This window comes from Helobdella robusta, assembly GCF_000326865.2.
Source record: "Helobdella robusta unplaced genomic scaffold HELROscaffold_3, whole genome shotgun sequence".
Lineage (NCBI taxonomy): Eukaryota > Metazoa > Annelida > Clitellata > Rhynchobdellida > Glossiphoniidae > Helobdella > Helobdella robusta.
This window is the reverse complement of record NW_008704501.1, coordinates 3,838,716-3,856,769: the sequence shown is the minus strand read 5'-3', so window position 1 is coordinate 3,856,769 and position 18,054 is coordinate 3,838,716. Positions and strand designations below refer to the sequence as shown.

At 34.2% G+C, this 18,054-nt stretch overlaps 2 protein-coding genes across 2 annotated transcripts; both read left to right on the top strand.

Annotated features, from left to right (window-relative positions):
* Nucleotides 1-481: 481 nt before the first annotated feature.
* HELRODRAFT_188596 (hypothetical protein) lies at nt 482-6,707 on the top strand (the record flags this gene model as incomplete). Its single annotated transcript, XM_009021310.1, has 14 exons — nt 482-621; nt 901-965; nt 1,063-1,191; nt 1,394-1,588; nt 2,320-2,406; nt 3,102-3,367; nt 3,867-3,926; nt 4,098-4,194; nt 4,373-4,498; nt 4,779-4,879; nt 5,225-5,339; nt 5,565-5,665; nt 5,866-5,939; nt 6,217-6,707. 14 exons carry the CDS (start codon nt 482-484, stop codon nt 6,269-6,271), a joined length of 1,611 nt encoding a protein of 536 aa, XP_009019558.1. The 3' UTR covers nt 6,272-6,707.
* Nucleotides 6,708-16,507: 9,800 nt separating this feature from the next.
* Nucleotides 16,508-17,573, top strand: HELRODRAFT_148404 (hypothetical protein; the record flags this gene model as incomplete). The annotated part of the gene is made up of 2 exons (XM_009021309.1): nt 16,508-16,642; nt 17,520-17,573. Coding segments are annotated over 2 exons (189 nt in total), but the record flags the coding sequence as incomplete, so codon positions are not given.
* Nucleotides 17,574-18,054: the final 481 nt, after the last annotated feature.

The window sequence follows — 18,054 nt, the reverse complement described above, 5'->3', positions numbered from 1 at the left end:
TATATTAACTAATCTGCTTTGCAAGTTGGTTTCTTGCGATATCGTTTCGAATTTTTTACTTGCAATTGAGTTCAGACAACTTTCTCTGGACTCAATTGCAGACCCCTTTCAATTTGCGCTTATTTCTCCCTAACTTCCCAGGTTCTGCGTGCAGCGCCAGAAATACGCAAGTCTCTACTATTGTGCTTATTTTAAAATATTCATTTGTTTTTGTTTAACAGCGTTTCAGCACCTCACTTCACTATTTTTAGTTTAAGCCAATGATTTTTTCATGTTTTTTAAGCCTGACATTTTAAGAATATAGACAAAACAACATGCAATGTTTAATTGTATATTCTTTGTTTTGTTTACAACCAGCCGGCAAAACTTAATCAATTGGGTGTCTGTTTGATCCGGAAAAAGTTTAAAAAAATAATAAAATCGAGCGACATCTGTTGCAGATTATTTTATTTTATTCTCTTTTATTTTCTAAGTGATAAAAATGATTTTAATGAACGAGAGGTTCAATTCATCTCTGGTGAAGCAGGTGTCTGACATTCGAAGACTGCACTTCCAACACAGTACCAACATGTTCTGGGCGGTCGTCAACTTATTTGTCGCCTTCATTTTACATCTGGAAATGTCAGAATTTTTTGACCTTTTTCTTTGCTTTTTAATTATTATAATTTAAATTTATTTATGATTTTTTATTTTAAATTTTTTTTATTCTCTTTTCTCTCATAATTAAATTAATCAATTTTCAATGTCAATGTGATTGTCTACTAATGACTAACCACTAATTAATACTAATTTAATTTAAAATTTTAAAGTGTAGGTTTATAATTGTATGTCTAATTGGGAAATAATTATTATTCATTTGATACAACACAAATTAAATGCTTTGAATCATTTAATTGACAGGTCTTATGGGACATTTATAATGGCACTGGATCTGATGTTCCCTAGTTTTAAAATGTGGTACATTGGTAAATATTTTATCCTTTTAGCTTATAATATAATATAATTATAATATAGGTGTAAATCATACAATTAATTTTCCAACCAACCACAATAATATGCTAGGTGTGCTAGTTGAAGTTTTGTTCATCCTGAATGCATGTTGTAACCTGATAAAGTACATGAAGGTGAAAACACTTAAGCCACTTGTTGTTACTGATGTCTTGAAGAAGGCCTGCAATATTTCTGATGACGGTTAGTCTGGTTTGGTAGGATCTTATCAATATTCAGTGACACAGCCTATTTTCTATTTATATTTAGCTATTTTTATTAGAGCTATTAAATTAAATTTTTAATAATATTTAATTAAATAGTCTTTGCTTTATTAAGTTCTTATTTTTTTCTTACGTTTGTGTTAACTTTCATTAAAATTTTTGGTATAAATTTTGTATACTAGAGCCAGGTTTTGTGTCGATGGAGAGTGAACCATCCAACAATATTCCAGTGTTGAATGGTCATGTGATGGAGAAACTGCCAGAATACTCGCCAAGTCATTACAGTAGCTACCTGAGTATGAGCACACCTCGCACGTCACATTCGACCTCCAATGATCTGTACAACTGTCATGCTTTAAACAACAGCCTAGACTCCAGTTTTGGAAGCTACTTAGTAGTTTCTTATAATTTTTTTTTGTTCAATTGAAAATTTAATTAATTATTATTTCTCTAAAATCAAAAGTTGGAAATGTCAAAATTAGACTTTCTTATTTTGGCTCTTGTATTAAATTTTCATTTCTTATAAACAGAACCTTTCGGACAGTCAAGTTGCAAACAATTCATTCAGCAGTGCCAATGCATCATTCAAGTCACTCAATAGTTTGTTACTTCTTACTTCTTCATCATCTTCATCATCATTGGCATCTTTCTACTTATTTCCCCGTAGTTCATCATGATCATTGTAGTTGTGCAATGTTTCAGTTTTACATCACACCATCAATTCTCTTTATTCTTTTCTTTTTCTATGTATATCAAGGGAATATTTTTAAAGGTTGTTATCAGGAAACTTAGGAAAACAGAAAACCATTGCACAAAAAAAAACTAGGAGATGATGTTCATTCAAAAAATGTGAACAAAGAATGAAAATGAGATAAAAAAGAGAGAAAGACAGGAATGAAGAGAGGGAGAGAAGAGGGAGAGAGAGAGAATAAAAGTTAAGAACTCCAGAGAAGGTAGAGAAAGTTTAATAGATAGGTAGTGGGTGTTCTTCACTATCTCCAGATAAGTAGGCAGCATTTTCTCTGGTTTTGCATACTTTATTATATGCAGATTTTTTAATTATAGGTAAAAAGTACTAAAAATGCACTTAAATGATAATAATCCACAGGAAGTCATGATGACGTCATAGAAGATGTGCATTCCTTAAAGAGTTTCCTCAAGGAACAAAATGAAAATGAACTGAGATGCAGAAGGGGTATGTAAAGGGTATTTATTTATCAACATTTATTATTAACAGAGGTCTGTATCATGTCCTGGTTATGACATTAAACTGACCCTCACTGCCTTGTGAGTGATGTTGGATCATCAAAGGCTAGGCCCACCGCTTATAACTGTGGTTGCGTAAGGAAGGGCATCCTGCGTTAAAATTAGCCAATGAAATATTTATGATGACATTCGGTTTCATCATAGGTAGCCAAACGGCAACCCCCAATCTCGGGGAAAATGTCGTCTAAACGTGTGTTGTCGTTGTTGTTGTTAGAGGTCTGTATCACATTTTTCAAATTTTAGCTGATATTAATTGAAATTTTTTTTTTAAATTTTCACGTGTATTGAGAATTTAATACTAAACAGTGACCAACTGTTTAACTATTTTCTATACAATTTAAATTTAGTAGATTTTTCATTTTTATAAAACAGGTTATTTTAATTTTTAAAATAATTTCACCACAACATATATCATAATATATAATTAATATACTTGACATTGTATTTAAAGTTAATTGTGGATTTATTTTTAACAAATATTATAACAATTTGAAAGTTATTTGACTTGATATTTTAATGGAAAGAACATATGTTCAAATTAAAAAAATTGCATTATTCAAAATTTTCTAATTATAAAACTTTTTCATTATCTCACACACACACAATAAATTTGAAATTCTCCAGTTGAAATGGCTTTGGGGAATAGTGGTGGAACCTTCCTGCACAGTCCACGCAGTTACAACTATGCCCAAATCCAACAGCAACATTCACCAATCAGTCAACTCATGCCACCATTATCACCACCACTGGATCATTATCATCACCAACACCTGAATGGTACTTCAATTTACCCTCCGAACATCTACCAGTTGGCACGACCTGCTCAGCAGACGAACACTTCCCATTCAACCGGCGGTACATTCTTGAATTCCGATTCAAATGCAGATGATGTGAGTTGAAGTTTGTTCCAATGACCTAGCTCGCATAATGGTGTAATTAAATTACATATAACATTAAATTACATACTCCATAATTTTTTAAAATACATTTCACGTGTCTTCAACAAATTTTTTGCTCACCAACTTCTAGTATTTTTTCTTTTTAGCTTTTCATGTTTGAAAATGTTGATGAAAATTTTTTTGATGCGATCTCATATATTTTATGTTTTTTAAATCAATATAAAAATATGAAGGTTGCAAATGAATCTGAATTAGCTGAACATAGGATTGTTTGCAAAGAGCTTTTTTTTATGAGAGATTTTTTTAAAAGTTGTTGGCAACATTAGGCTCAAGCTTCGTTGAAAAATTATTTGGATTTTTTTTGTTTTTTTTTTTGCATTCAGTTTTGCTGCTAATTAATGTTGACGTTAATAAAATGCTAAATAGCATGCTAATATCCAGGTGTTAGGTTACTTTAGTTAATTAATAAAATTTTCTGAACGTCATTAAGGCCTGGTCCAGTTTGGATGTCTCTAACAAACTCGATCTGTGGACTGAGAGACTAAGAAAGGTCGCTATCACCACATCATCTTTCATCACATCATCTTTCACCACATCATCTTTCACCACATCATCTTTCATCACATCATCTTTCATCACATCATCTTTCACCACATCATCTTTCATCACATCATCTCTCATCACACTATTTGCCATTAGTTGTTTTTATGTATGATTGCAGTATCTCAGTGGTACAATTCTGAAGAAGTTGGTTGATGAGATGGCATCTGTTAACTCATTATTGGCTGGTGCTGGGATGGAAGATGTACAAGTTGGAGGTAAGCATATTATGTTTGTCGGCATGTCTATCTTTTTGTTTGTCTGTCTGCATCACTTTCTCTGTTGTCCATCTTTTCATAATGTTAAAACTCATTTAACAATGAATAACCAGACTAGCACTACACCTAACAACTTGTCAATCATCTGCATTCCAGAACAACATGAATGTATTTGCAGGTGTGTCAATTACAGCTTTAAAGCAGTTGACCACAACTAAGACACACCTCCTGCCTCATCTCTCAAACATTCTTCCCTTCCTGGAGATATCATCTAACCAGGAGTACGTTGTTCAGAGGGTCAAAGGTTTGTTTGTCTGTCTGTCTATCTGTCTTTCTGTCTGCTTGTCAATTTGTCTGTCTGTCCTTTCTTCTGTTTTGTCTATGTGTTTGTTTGTTTTTCAACAAAGCTTCTATAAATAATTCAACCATAGGCTAACCTAAACAGAAATAAAACCTAGTGAGAGATGACTAAAAGCCTGACTTCATTGTTCCTCTGTTCTAATATATGCCCATTTTTAAATGTTAACTTTACCCCATTTCAATGTTTCATACGTTGACATAAACACGTGTGGTACATAATTTAGAGCTGAACTCTGGTGGCGGTTTGAGTTGTTTCAAATGGAATGGAGGTGGAGAGATGAGAGGAGGCAGGAGATGGGAGGAGATCCTTCCCACTGATTCCGCTGTTGGTTGATTGTTTCTCATTACATCCACATCCCATCATGTCGTCTATCTTGTTTTTTGCCTTAGATATTTATTCTTATCATCATTGTATGATGCAATTATATTTACATGTTCTTTTAATAGATAGTTTTGTAATTAATAGAAGTCATTTCACATTCAAAAATTTGAATTGAGACTTGCCTAGAAAACTTTGATGCTTCCAAGTGTTTTTTATTAGTAGAGGATGACAATTTCAACAGTACTCATTAACAAAGTCAATTATTGCGACATAATATCCTCATATTATTAACTCGTTCTCCTGCATAGTTCGTTAAATGTTGTAATAATTTGTAATAAAAACTAAAAGTTGCTGATGCACTGTTTGTGTTGCTACCTGGACATGAGACTGCCCTCTCACCCCACCTTTTCAGACGGAAAGCCATTCACCAATCAACATCTCATCAGAGCTTCCAACAAAACCGGTTTGTTGTTCACATTTTCAGAACCTTTCAATTAAATTGTTGATGCATCATCCACTGTTTGTACCATTGTTAACTTTTTCATGTTTCCACTGAAAAATGAAATATTCCTGTACACAAACTCTTAGAATGATTGCACATTCCGCCTGACACATCATCAGCAATTGACTTGGATACATTTTCTCAAACGTTATTTTGGATTGATAAATTTGAGAAACCCCAATTAAGGTGTATCTGAAATGAAGGATGGCATATATTTCTTGGAGGGAGATGTGCACCCCCCTCATTATGACGTCATATACAATGGCTCCCTCTACAAAATTAAAAGGGTCTGTTACATTTTTTTAGATGATCTACTTTTAGTTTCTTTATATATTTAAATATTTTTATTATGAAATTGTATTAGGTGCTTCGTGAGCATGTGCATTTCATATGCCGTATAACGTTTTAATTAATAAATGTGATTATTGAAAAATTGTTGACTTTGGTTTGTAAATGAGTGAATATAATTTTGTCTCCACTATTGCAGGGTCGATTGAACTTGTTCCATGCCATCCTGTTGTTCTTCTATTTCATAAAAACGAAGGAACATGGCACAATTGGGTCAGTCAGTCTTTTCTCATGTCATTCAGATAATTATGCCCAAGAATTTTTATGTTATTTTTCCCGAGCCGTTTCTAAGAAACTTTCATGCCTCTAATCATCTTTTTTTGGAAAATTGGTTTTAACAAAATGCTGCTTTAGTTGTTGAAGTGCATTCAGTGACGCACTTAATCTTCCCATTCAATCACAACTAAATTTTCTGTTTCATTTTCTCACTATTTGATTCTTAAAAGTTGTTTACATTATAAAGAGGCAATAAAATTTTAATCACAAACAGGAGAATGAGTCTCGGCATGTCAGGCATTAACATTTTGTGGATATTCGACAACTGAAACTCACGAAATTATTACCGTTTGAGTACCTTTTGTTCCATCTACCCTCTCTTTCTTCCTCTCACTCTCTTTCTATTTTCTCTTTCTCTCTCTTTCTTTCTATCTCTTCCTATCTTTATTCTTTTTTTTGTTTTTTTCTCTCTTCTATACTCTTTTCACACTTCCCTCTTCTTATTCCTCTTTCACTTTCAATCTTTTGTTTACGTATGTATGTATATGTATGTATTTATGTAAATATATATATATATATATATATATATATATATATATATATACATACATACTTTTGTGTGTGTACATTTATATGAATGTAAACAATATTTTATCGGCATTGGACTTGCGGCCATTACAGTCATCGGCTGTTATGCGTATATTGAAATAACTTCAGTGATTGAAGAGGTAAAGTTTTGGAATAAAACACGTATTATTCACATAAGTGAAAGTCTTTGCATGAAAAAATGACTTTCGTCTACTACTACTCAAATAGATTCTTTACAACAAAAATATCGTTAGATGGATAGTGTGAGGGAAAATAACGCATAAAATGGTCCACATTAATAAAATTGTTTGTCCGGTTTTGTCAGTTTCGGTTCTCAACGTTACCAAACATGCCATGACAAGCAGTCTAAAATGTTTCTTCAATGAATGAAAATGAAAAAAACCATTATTTGGAATCGTTCGTCTAATTATTTTTTGTTCGGTTGAAAAGTTCTTACCTCTTTAGTGGGCTCAGTGTGCTGCTAGCTTGTGACAAATATTTTTTCGTATTTACAAAAAATTGCTTCTAGGTGCTTTTATCTTTTGTATAAGTTTATCAATTATTTGCTGGTGATAGTTTGATAAATAGTAGGCGATTAAATATCATTAAATGATACTTGTACTAATTAAGGGGTAGTTGTATCAGGGGTGGGCATATTTTTGTAGTTTGTCTACCCCTGATTTAAATGATACTTGTGTCAATTGAGAGGTACTTTCATATATCAAGCAAGTAAAACTTGTATGCTGTATCAGTTAAATAATGATATCACGTTCACAACAAACAATTCGGCAATAGTTTGTTAACAACTTGTTTGATAATCCTCATGTTATTTTTCTTCACATATTCATAGTTGTGAATTCAGATAGTTATTCAATTTAACTAGCTTCCAAAATGTTGCATTTTTCTGTTTTTAAATCGCGATTGTTTTGCTTTCAGAAGAGCATGTATTATTCCGTTGTTCTCGTTACTCAAAGTTTGTAAGATCTTTTGACATTTAAATGGATAAAGATAAGCCGTCCAAAGCAATTGTCTTTAGCGCATTTCGACTGGCATGTTTACTTACCTTTCATGATATTTAGGTAGGTTTGTTTCTGTTTTGAAAAAATACCCATTCCATATATATAAAATATAATATACATATATAATTTAGAATGTATATACTCTACTCTATGTATATTACCCATTCTTTTATATAAAAAAGAACAAATGCATAATTTCAGTTGACACGAAAATGGTTTTTTATTACATCGGCCGCTATATCTTTGTAACATTTTCCAGCCAAGACCTACTGTTTTTCAAACATTCTCAGGTATTGATTCAAACATTCTCAGATATTGATTCAAACATTCTCAGGTATTTTGATTAGTTAATCCAGCGCGCCAGTCCAGTGGAAATTGATAAACACACACGCATGTCGATGCATAGGTAAATACGGTAGATACGTAGATAAATATAGATACATAGATAAATATAGATACATAGATAAATATAGATACAGAGATAATTATAGGCAGAGATAAATGCAGTAGATACATATATATAGATAGGTATAACAAGTATGTACCTGGTTATGTTCGTTCGCAAGCGCCTTTGCAAGCTTAAAGAAACGTGCATTCTATTTTAGCGCAAAAGTTCGTTTGAAGATGAAAATTATACAAGAAGGAAGATAATGTGAGGATGGAGTCTGCGATGTGAGGGAAGCTGGATCAGTAATTATCATCATTATCCTGATGGGGATGTTGTTGTTCTGCTGAAGTTAATGATGTTCTTGTCAATGCGCTGCTGCTGTTTGTGATGTTGTTGTTGTTACTGTTGTTGCTGTTGTTAGTTTAGTGTTGTTAGTATAGTGTTGTTGTCATTACTTTGTTGATGGTATCGTCAGTGATGTTAATGGTTTCAATGTTTATTTTATGCTGGTGATGTTAATGTTTTGTTGATGGTATTGATATTTAGTCGACTCGTTAATATTTTACGGCTGATTTTTATATTGACCACGGCTACTTGCGTTTACAGTGTTTCTACTGGTGGAGGTGAATTTCTTTGACGTTGAAAATATTTGTACTACCGAGGTGTGTTTGGTTCTAAGCTTTTAAAAAGTTTTCGCTCTTGCAATTTTTTTTGCGACGATTTCAATGAAGAAAAAGGATGGCTGCTCATTAGCGAGGAGCGAAACGTTTTTATAAGTTGTACATCTGGCAAGCACTCCTCATCGGTTTCAACGTTAGACTAGAGTAACGAGAGTAGCGTAAAAGATAATTTCATTCGGATTTAACAAATTAAAATATAGCTACGATCTGGCAAGAACGAACAGCAAATGGTGAAAAATAAACATCAACGCGATAGTGCAGCACAAAAACTCAACTCACAGGAATGCATCATCCACAACAACAACATCCACAACAACATTGTTCACATCAACATTGTATCAACGACACAAAAGCTTTACAACACAAATTCAACATTTTGCAGTCAACATTTCATTGAAGAAATCAGTCGATAATGTAAGTTAGTCAAGCAAACAAATTGTTCCTAATGCATAATCATTGCACAAGCAGGCACGTTGGTATTTAGGTGTTTGTGCTACGAGTGTGTGTGCAATTTTTATAATTACAACAACACAAATAATTGTACTTAATAATAATAATAATAATAATAGATGTAATTGTGGCAGACGATTTAATTGCAAAATGACGAAGCCGACGCCATTTTAATGTGAGCACTTTCCCTCCTCTTGTTCATTCACGACCTTACAGCATTGCTCTGAATTTGTATTTGCGAGATTTGTTTTCTCGTTCTCTTCATGCGACGCAGCTGAATCAACGTAGCTTCACGCAACGACCAATGATGGTTTCGTATAATAATAATCGAGCCGTGCGTGGAGATTTTCTAGCTTCATGACTTGTGTTAATTCAATAGATGGTCATCCCTATTGAAAATTTAAAAAACTGTGGTTATAATTGGATTTGTTTCGAACAGTTGTCCCTTGTGGTGGTATGGTGGTTGCTTTGTGGTGGAAACCTAATGAAAGTTTAAAAATTTGTGTGCATGCGAAAACTTAGTTGAGTGTCTCGATTAATACGAATGTAGGAGGAAAATATGATTGGGCGTTAAAATATCCAAAAAACTATAATGAATGAAACGTTTTGAAATGAAAATCTTTGGAACTGACGTGAAATTGAATTAGGTGGCGAGCACAAAAAAAGCTCAACGGAACATTATTTCGACGAATAATTTTTTATTTCAGTTTGTGCTTACTGTTACTACGTGCCATTGAAAAGTATGCAACACGCAAGTGAACGTTGTTCGTTGTGCCTCCATCGAACATCGAATTGAATTCATGTCGATAAATTTAAGAGAAACTTAAATACAGGGTCATTATACAAAAACACGTTAGGTAAGAAACATACACACGTGTCCGTGATGACGTTCATGTAAACATACACGTACGCACAAACCAACAAACGCGTACACGAGCACATACACGCATAGAAACACGTGTATATAAACGCGCAAACAAAGATTTAGAGCAGCACCTTGCGGCTATTGAAAGAAATTGTTGCCAGTAATTTCTTCAATTAATCGCAGACTGCTTCCTTCAACAGCGATGATGATGACTCGCTCATTCAATAATGCTTTCTGCCGCGCATTATTATATTTCTGTGTAAGTGTGCGTGCGTGTTTATGTATGTGCGTGTTGTTGCATATATGTGAGTGCCTTTTTATTTATATGTGTGGATATAGGCATGTGTGTGTGTGTGAGCATGTATGTACATATTTTGTGAGGCCAATTTATAAATTTATACACCTCTCTCTCTCTTTCTCTCTTTCTCTCTTTCTCTCTCTCTCTCTCTCTCTCTCTCTCTGTGCGTGTGTGTGTGATGATAATTAAATGCGCAAAAAGTTACTTCAAATTAAGCTTTAGTCCGTTTCACGGTGCAGCCTGTTTAAATGGGTCTCCTCATTCTTTCTTTATATTTTAACAACTTTTTGTTTTTCGTTTGATCAACGAAATTGTTTTCAGCAAAATTATTAATGTGTAGAATAGTTTCGCCATTGGAAGTGGTTTAAAGTGATCGCCATCTGTGAGAGCAATGACGAATGATCGATCACAAACATCCATTCAACTAATTGTACTTGTAATGAACAAGGAGGGAGTTTATGATACACATTGCATTATCTGATAAAAAAATCTTAACTTTAAGACTGACTTGGTTGGTCTGGCTTCGCTAATATTTGAGCATCATGTTGTCTAAGCGATGAAGTCATCATCATCGTCACCGTCACCATTCTCAAATTATCGTTATGATGTGATAGAGATAATTATCATCTTCAGCATCATTATCATCGTAATCATCATCATCACAAAAATATTGTGCTTTGTTATCATATTCAAAAGCAACTTCGTTTTAAATGTTGTAGGCGTCATCATCATCACCACCACTACTCTAATCATCATCACCACCACTACTCTATTTTTCACCATCACCACCATTTTACATCATCTTCACCATCACTCTTATCATCATTACCACCACTTACATCATCGTCATCATCATCATCATTAAAATCATGTCTTTATCATTTCTTCATCATAATCAACAACAACAACAAAAACATCAACAGCAACGTCTTCATCATCATCATCCTATTTATCATTACCACCATCATCATCCATCATTCCAACCAACCTACCTACCTGTTCATAAACAAACTCGACACGCTTTTATGAATGTCGCTTTGATTTTAGGCATCAGCAGTTTCTCGAGACCAAAGTGTCAGCTGATTGGGTGGAAGAGAAAGAAGGGTGACCGTGGTGGAAAACTTTCAAAAAATGGTGAATACAATTAATGCAACTGACAATTAATACAATGTCATCGCTCCGGTTAACTTGTCTCAGTTATCAAACGTTGGTGAAAATTTTTTTTTGACAAATGTTTGGAGTTATAATACACTTGAATTCATGATACATTTGGATACATGATACATTTGGATACATGATACATTGGGAGACATGATACATTTGGATACATGATACATTTAGATACATGATACATTTGGATACATGATATATTCGAGTACCTGATGCATGCAATTAATGATTCATTCAATATTCGATGCGTTGGAATACCCAATTCACTGGATAGCACACACTTTGTGTGTTTATTTGTACACGCCGGCGTGATGGAAAAAGCAAAATACGTAGACTCTTAGTAGACAAGCACGCATTCAAAGCATGCATATACAGACATGCACACACACACACACACACAAACACACATACTGACTTACACATACAAAGCCTGAACACGTCGTGCAGACAAAAATACACACATTTACACACATGCACACTCACGCACACGCATACACACACATCCAGACACGCACACACAGAGCGTATAAACATAAGAAGGCAGTTTGAGGAGTCACGCAATGAAATTTTAAGAGGTTAACAAGCAGGAGTTGCTGGGTTAATCAACATGACCGGTAATCCAATCATCCAATTTGTTGACACTGAAATACTTTTCTGACATTTAGTGCTTGCTCGCTTGCTTGTGCAACATACAACGTGCAACATACAACGTGCAACATCCAATGGGCAACCCACAACATACAATTTACAACGTACAATGTGTTGTATTTATTGTTTTTTTTTTGTAATATTTTAATTGCTTGTCCACATGTACGTGCTAATATATTAAGTGATTTTGAAAATCAAACTTTTTATTTTCATATTAAATTTATGGCTGTGATTTCGAGTAAAATTTCATTTTTATTCCGTGAAGTTTTGGGTTAATTTTTTTTATATAAACATTTAAATATGACAAAAATCACAACAATCATCATCGTCTTCATTGATCATCGGTTATTGAATACATTATTTCCATCGTTGTTCCAGTTTTTCACTTCTTCCTCGCCATCCTCATTAACGTCACCACCAACTTCTCCTTTTCCATCTCCTCAATTTATCACCATCATCATCATCATCATCATCTGCCTGTCATCATCGTCATCATCATCATCATCTTCATCACCATGCATCATCATCATCCTCATCATCCCAATCAATCACACGTAGACTTAGAGACAGGTCAGCCAGGCCAGTTAAGTTTCAAATAGCTCATCAACAAATCAACATGCATTCAGATGGACGTTGCATGCATGTTGCATGCATGTTGCATGTATGCTGTATGTATACTCCAAGTTGCATGTATGCTGCATGTTGCATGCTTTGTATGTTGCTTATATGTTTTGTATGTTATTTCCGGTTGCATATATTTGCATAGTTGTATTGTTCTGTAAGTTGAGTGTATGCTGAATTTTTTCGCCTGCATGCTGAATGTTGTATGCAAGCTTTATGTTGTACGTTGAATGTATGTTGCATGTGACATGTTTTATGTGGCCCATCTAACCAAGCTGAACACGCGTGCAACAGAATCAAATGAATCTTACGACACAGCAGAGTTGTCATGTCCAAACTGCTGCCACACAATGATGTGATTAAGTGATGATGCCAGGTTGATAAATTATCAAAGATATGCGATGCAATTAATGATTATGTAATTTGTGATGATAATTTGAAACGAATGGTAACGATGATATAAAATGATGGTGATGATGATAAAAGCGACATGCTATGAATGTGTTGTTGAAAATTTGAAACGATTTATTCGTGCACACAACAAGATTGAAGGGATTGAAAAAGATAAAATCTTGAGTAAATCATTCTTTTTAAAACCCTAAAACCTCTAAAAACTTTAAAATGTGATGTTTTGAGATGAGTAATGGCAGGCTGGCTCAGATGAATAAATTATTTTGTAATATTTCCCTATTTAAAGTTGATCGTAATGATATTGTTATAAATAAAAGAGTTTTTTTTACTCTTTTAAGCTGATTTATAAAAACACAAAAAACTGCTTAAGAGTTTTTTTTTAAATAAGCTGTTTATTGAAAACAAACTTTAGAATATAACGTTGTAGATAGTACTTGACAATACTTATAAGAAGACAATACTTAAAAAAAGTGAATGAACCACAGTTAATGAGCAACATACACATTGTTATTTGTTAGAAAAACATCGGCACCACCTACTCTGGCATAAAGTTTCTTCTTATTCATAAAAACCGTACAATAATTTTTTTATTTGAACTACTTTTAAAAAATTGTTTACTCCTAGACTCTACTTTTTGTGGTACATATATTTATTTATTTTTCATTCATTTTTTTCTCATATATTGTTTTCTTCGGCCTTTTCTTATAACTTAGATAAACGTTGAATAAACTTTATTGCAAACGTCATAACATTTTTATGGAAAATTCCCAATTGAACGCATATCGTCTGACATCCGGTCAACTTTATTGGTCACGTGTTTGCAGAAGCCTGGCGCATGAAGACAATTTCCTATTGAGCCGCATTACCACCCGCAGCGAACGATGCACTCGCTGATTAAAAATAATTCCTCCATTCCAGCAACAACGTTGTCAACTTCGGAAATAATTCCTCCATTCCATCAACAGCGTCCAAACTACTGTCAGTCAATCCCTTCCACCAGGTCGTCACGAGAAAACTTGGAAGGTGCTCAACAACGCTCACAGTTCAATGAAGATTTGAAAAAAATGCTCCTCAATCAATAATTTAGTCCTGTTCTTGTGCTTGTCATTTTTCTTTATTTTTTTTTAAAGTTTTCATAGAAAGTGTTAAAACTTCTGAAGTATTGTTCCATGTTTTATTAAACGCATGTATACGAATTGTAAATGATTGCAAACCGTTTGTTTTATTATTTTGTTGAGCTTATGTTCATTTCAAAATGGTTTAGAGCAGTATAAGTAATTGTTGATGAAATGTCATTGGGATGCACTTTCCTGAATACGAATGCTTACAACGGTACATGATTGCTAAAACACGGCGACGCAAAATTATCTCTTTCAGTGTTGACGACGACAACAAAAGAAGCAATAAAAGAAAAACATTCAAAAATTGTCAAAATGCGCACATTGCAACATGTTAAGAATATTTAATTCCAATTTAATCTTCAAGTTTCAAAAATTATCGAAGCTAATTTCCGAAGTATTTAAGATCGAATTTCTTTAATCTACCACCAACTGTTTCCAAAGGACCGCCCCCAATTTACACAACAGCACGACTAACACGCATCTACCTTGTCCCTCTTATAAGATTCCGCATAACAGACTCGTCAGGCGAAGGCGTGCGTTAAATGTAAGAAGGCTGGGCCTGCGCTTGATTGACATAAATTTTCTTAATGATCACCTTCTTCGGAGAAATTTTCTCGTTATATAAATATAGCGCTGGCATTACAAAAGCTCTTTATTATTAGCTCTTTATTATTTTACCTTTCATGCTTTCAAACATGTTAACCACATTTTTCTAACGATCGATTAACATTTATGAAAAAAAAAATTGGGCAAAGATGACGAACTATCAGCTGAAGTTAACATCGTTCCTCATCGACGACATCCTCCTGCCGCAGAACCGCAGTGGCTCCTGCACCAGCAAACCAACAAACATCGGTGGGGCGAACGGCAGTGAAACAAACCTCGACCAAACAAACACACATCCTCATCTTTCTTCTCCAACCAAAAACAACAACAACAACATCTCATTCTATAAAAATAACAAACATAAAATTGATGACGATGTTATCAATAATTACAACGATGCAAGTTTCAATAGCCTCAAAAATATTTACAACAACAGCCTTGTTAACAGTCACATGTTCTTGAACAGTAGCAGCAACATTAAAAATGACATCATTGAAAACGAGATGAACTGCAAAGAGCTCTCCACGCTACAAAAACTCAACTGTAGTCTCAATTATCTCATTAAAAAATTTGAAAAACCACCACTTGGTTCGCTCAGGTTTGTACAGCAATCTTTGAAATCATCTTAATGACTTTTTAAACTTTTTCATTCGCTAACTTTACAAACATTCACAACTGCTTTGGATTATAGACAATTTTTTTTACTTGCGTGCCACTCTTCAGTGCAACAAACTTTGAAACGCATAGGCCTAGCACTTTGTTTCTAACATCATTGCAGGAAGTAAAAAATTTGGACTGCTCTTCTTCTTTCGCAGCTGATTAAAACTTATTGCTTTTATTTGTCGACATTTTATTTGAACACGTATGTGGGACAATGGACTCTTATTATTTTTTAAAAATACATATAAAAATGTTTCATAAACCAGCAAACTAGTATCAAATAAGATTTCTGCATTCAAATTCACTCAATTTTTTAATCATTCCAAAATTTTCTTTAATTCACAGAAGTAGTAAAACAAGTCAAGAAACTAAATGTTTCTAAAAACGCAATTTTGTAAATTTATCATAATAAAAAAGCTGAATAAAACAACAATATAATCCGTAGTTCATGATCATACACCTTACTTGCTTGAATGTTGTTTATTGTAACATAATTTCAATGAAAAAAAAATAAATCAAGTGAAGTGAGAGTCTGAATTAAATTCATTAAAATATCTATTAACAACTTAATGGAAATCTGTACAAACAGGTCGATTTCGCCATGGGCGGACCCAGCAGCAGCAGCAGCAGCACCTCAGCAGCTCCCCGACTACCAAACCTACCCCCACCCATCACCATCCAGCAACATCAATCTACAGCATTACTTATTACAACAGCAGCAGCAGCAACATCACCAGCTTCACAACCACCACCACCCTCGCCACCATCTTCACTCCTCCATGCATCCAATCTTCTCGAACATTCACCGATCAAACACACTTTTGAATTCTGTTTCAGGTTTGCGGGGCGTTTTAGTTATCCAAGATCAAAACAAAAATGATAAAATTATTCTGAACAGTTTAAAACGTAGTAACGTAATAAAACGAAAACCAAACAAAACGACTGAAGCAGGTTTCCGAATAAGGAGCATGTACGGTGGCACGTCCCTGGCATGTACATCGGCAGACCTGGGCAAACACGCGTGCAGTAGCAGCAGCAGTAGAAGGAGGAAGGCACGAACAGTTTTCAGTGACCAACAGTTGTCGGGACTTGAGAGGAGGTTTGACAAGCAGAAGTACCTGTCGACGCCGGAGAGAATTGAACTGGCCAACCAACTCAATCTCTCAGAAACTCAGGTTTGTAGTATCGGACAATTAAGTAATTATTAATTTATATATATATACATATACATATACATATATATATATATATATATATATATATCATTAAAATGGGCGGCGTGGTGGCTTAGTGGTTAAGATCGTCTGCTGCTGTTTCACAGTGTGCAGTCACCGGGTTCGAATATGACAAAAAAAATCCCCACCTATGACATGCTTGGCGTGTGATGCGTCGTTCAGTATGGTATTCATAAAGGGCAGGGCTGGGATGTTGATTGCTCCGAACATAGGAACCTCCAACCTTTTTTAACCTTTAAAATATGTGTATGCTGGTTGACATATTATAAGTGTTTCTTTGTCTGAAAATTGACTTGAAAAATTATTAGAGAATTAAAAAGTCGGAAAAACAATTTTTTCACTTCCATATTTACGCCAATTTTATCTATATAAGATCGTCTGCCATTCGTACGCTGTTTAAACTTGAAATATGAGAGGTTTGCAACATTTTTAACTTTCGAATAAGAGTCAAATTTTGAACAAGTTTAGTTACAAATCTGGGATAATGTTACTTCAGGCTTGCATGGTTTTAATCAAAATGACTTTTTTCTTAAATCCGTCAAGTGATTTTGATTGGTTGAAGTCCTGCATGGAGAACAATCATTTGAACGATGTGACCATTCACATAATTTGACGATGAGTCAAAATCGTCATATCATTTTATTGCAAACTTATTCAAACATCATCATAAATTAAAAAAAAAAGAAAAATCAACTTACATACGAGGGTCCTTAAGACAGTGGTCTCACTGTGCACATTTGCATAGCTTTTTGTGTTTAAAAAATATATATAAATTATAGTGAAAAAATATTAAATGTTCCGTCCTATTAATCAACAGGTAAAAACTTGGTTTCAAAACAGACGAATGAAACAGAAGAAAACTCACCGCAAGACAGCTGACAGCATTGAAACTGACGAGACGAGCATGTCGAAAGATTTGTACGAACATGGTGAACATATGAAGAACGAGGCGTTCGTAGGTGGTGAACAATCGGACGAACGGATGAAAAGCAACTACTTCGACGAATCAAGTGATGATGAGCAAGACGATGACGATGATAACAAAAGTAATAATTACAACAAGGATGATCAACAACGTCATCGGAAGCACGATGATGATGACCATCATTCCTCTGGGAATAGATCTTTCTGCAACTACGATGACGAATATAAACACTCGTACATGACTTCCAGATCCAATTGTTGAATGACTCCACTATTACTTCACTTTAACAAAATGTCAACGAACAACGTGTGAATATCTGGCCTATGCATCAGTTCGTTTTTAAGATTTAATTTATTTTCCGAATAAAGATGGGTATCGTCACAAAATAAAATTTTAGTAGTGTGAATATCTGGCCTATGCATCAGTT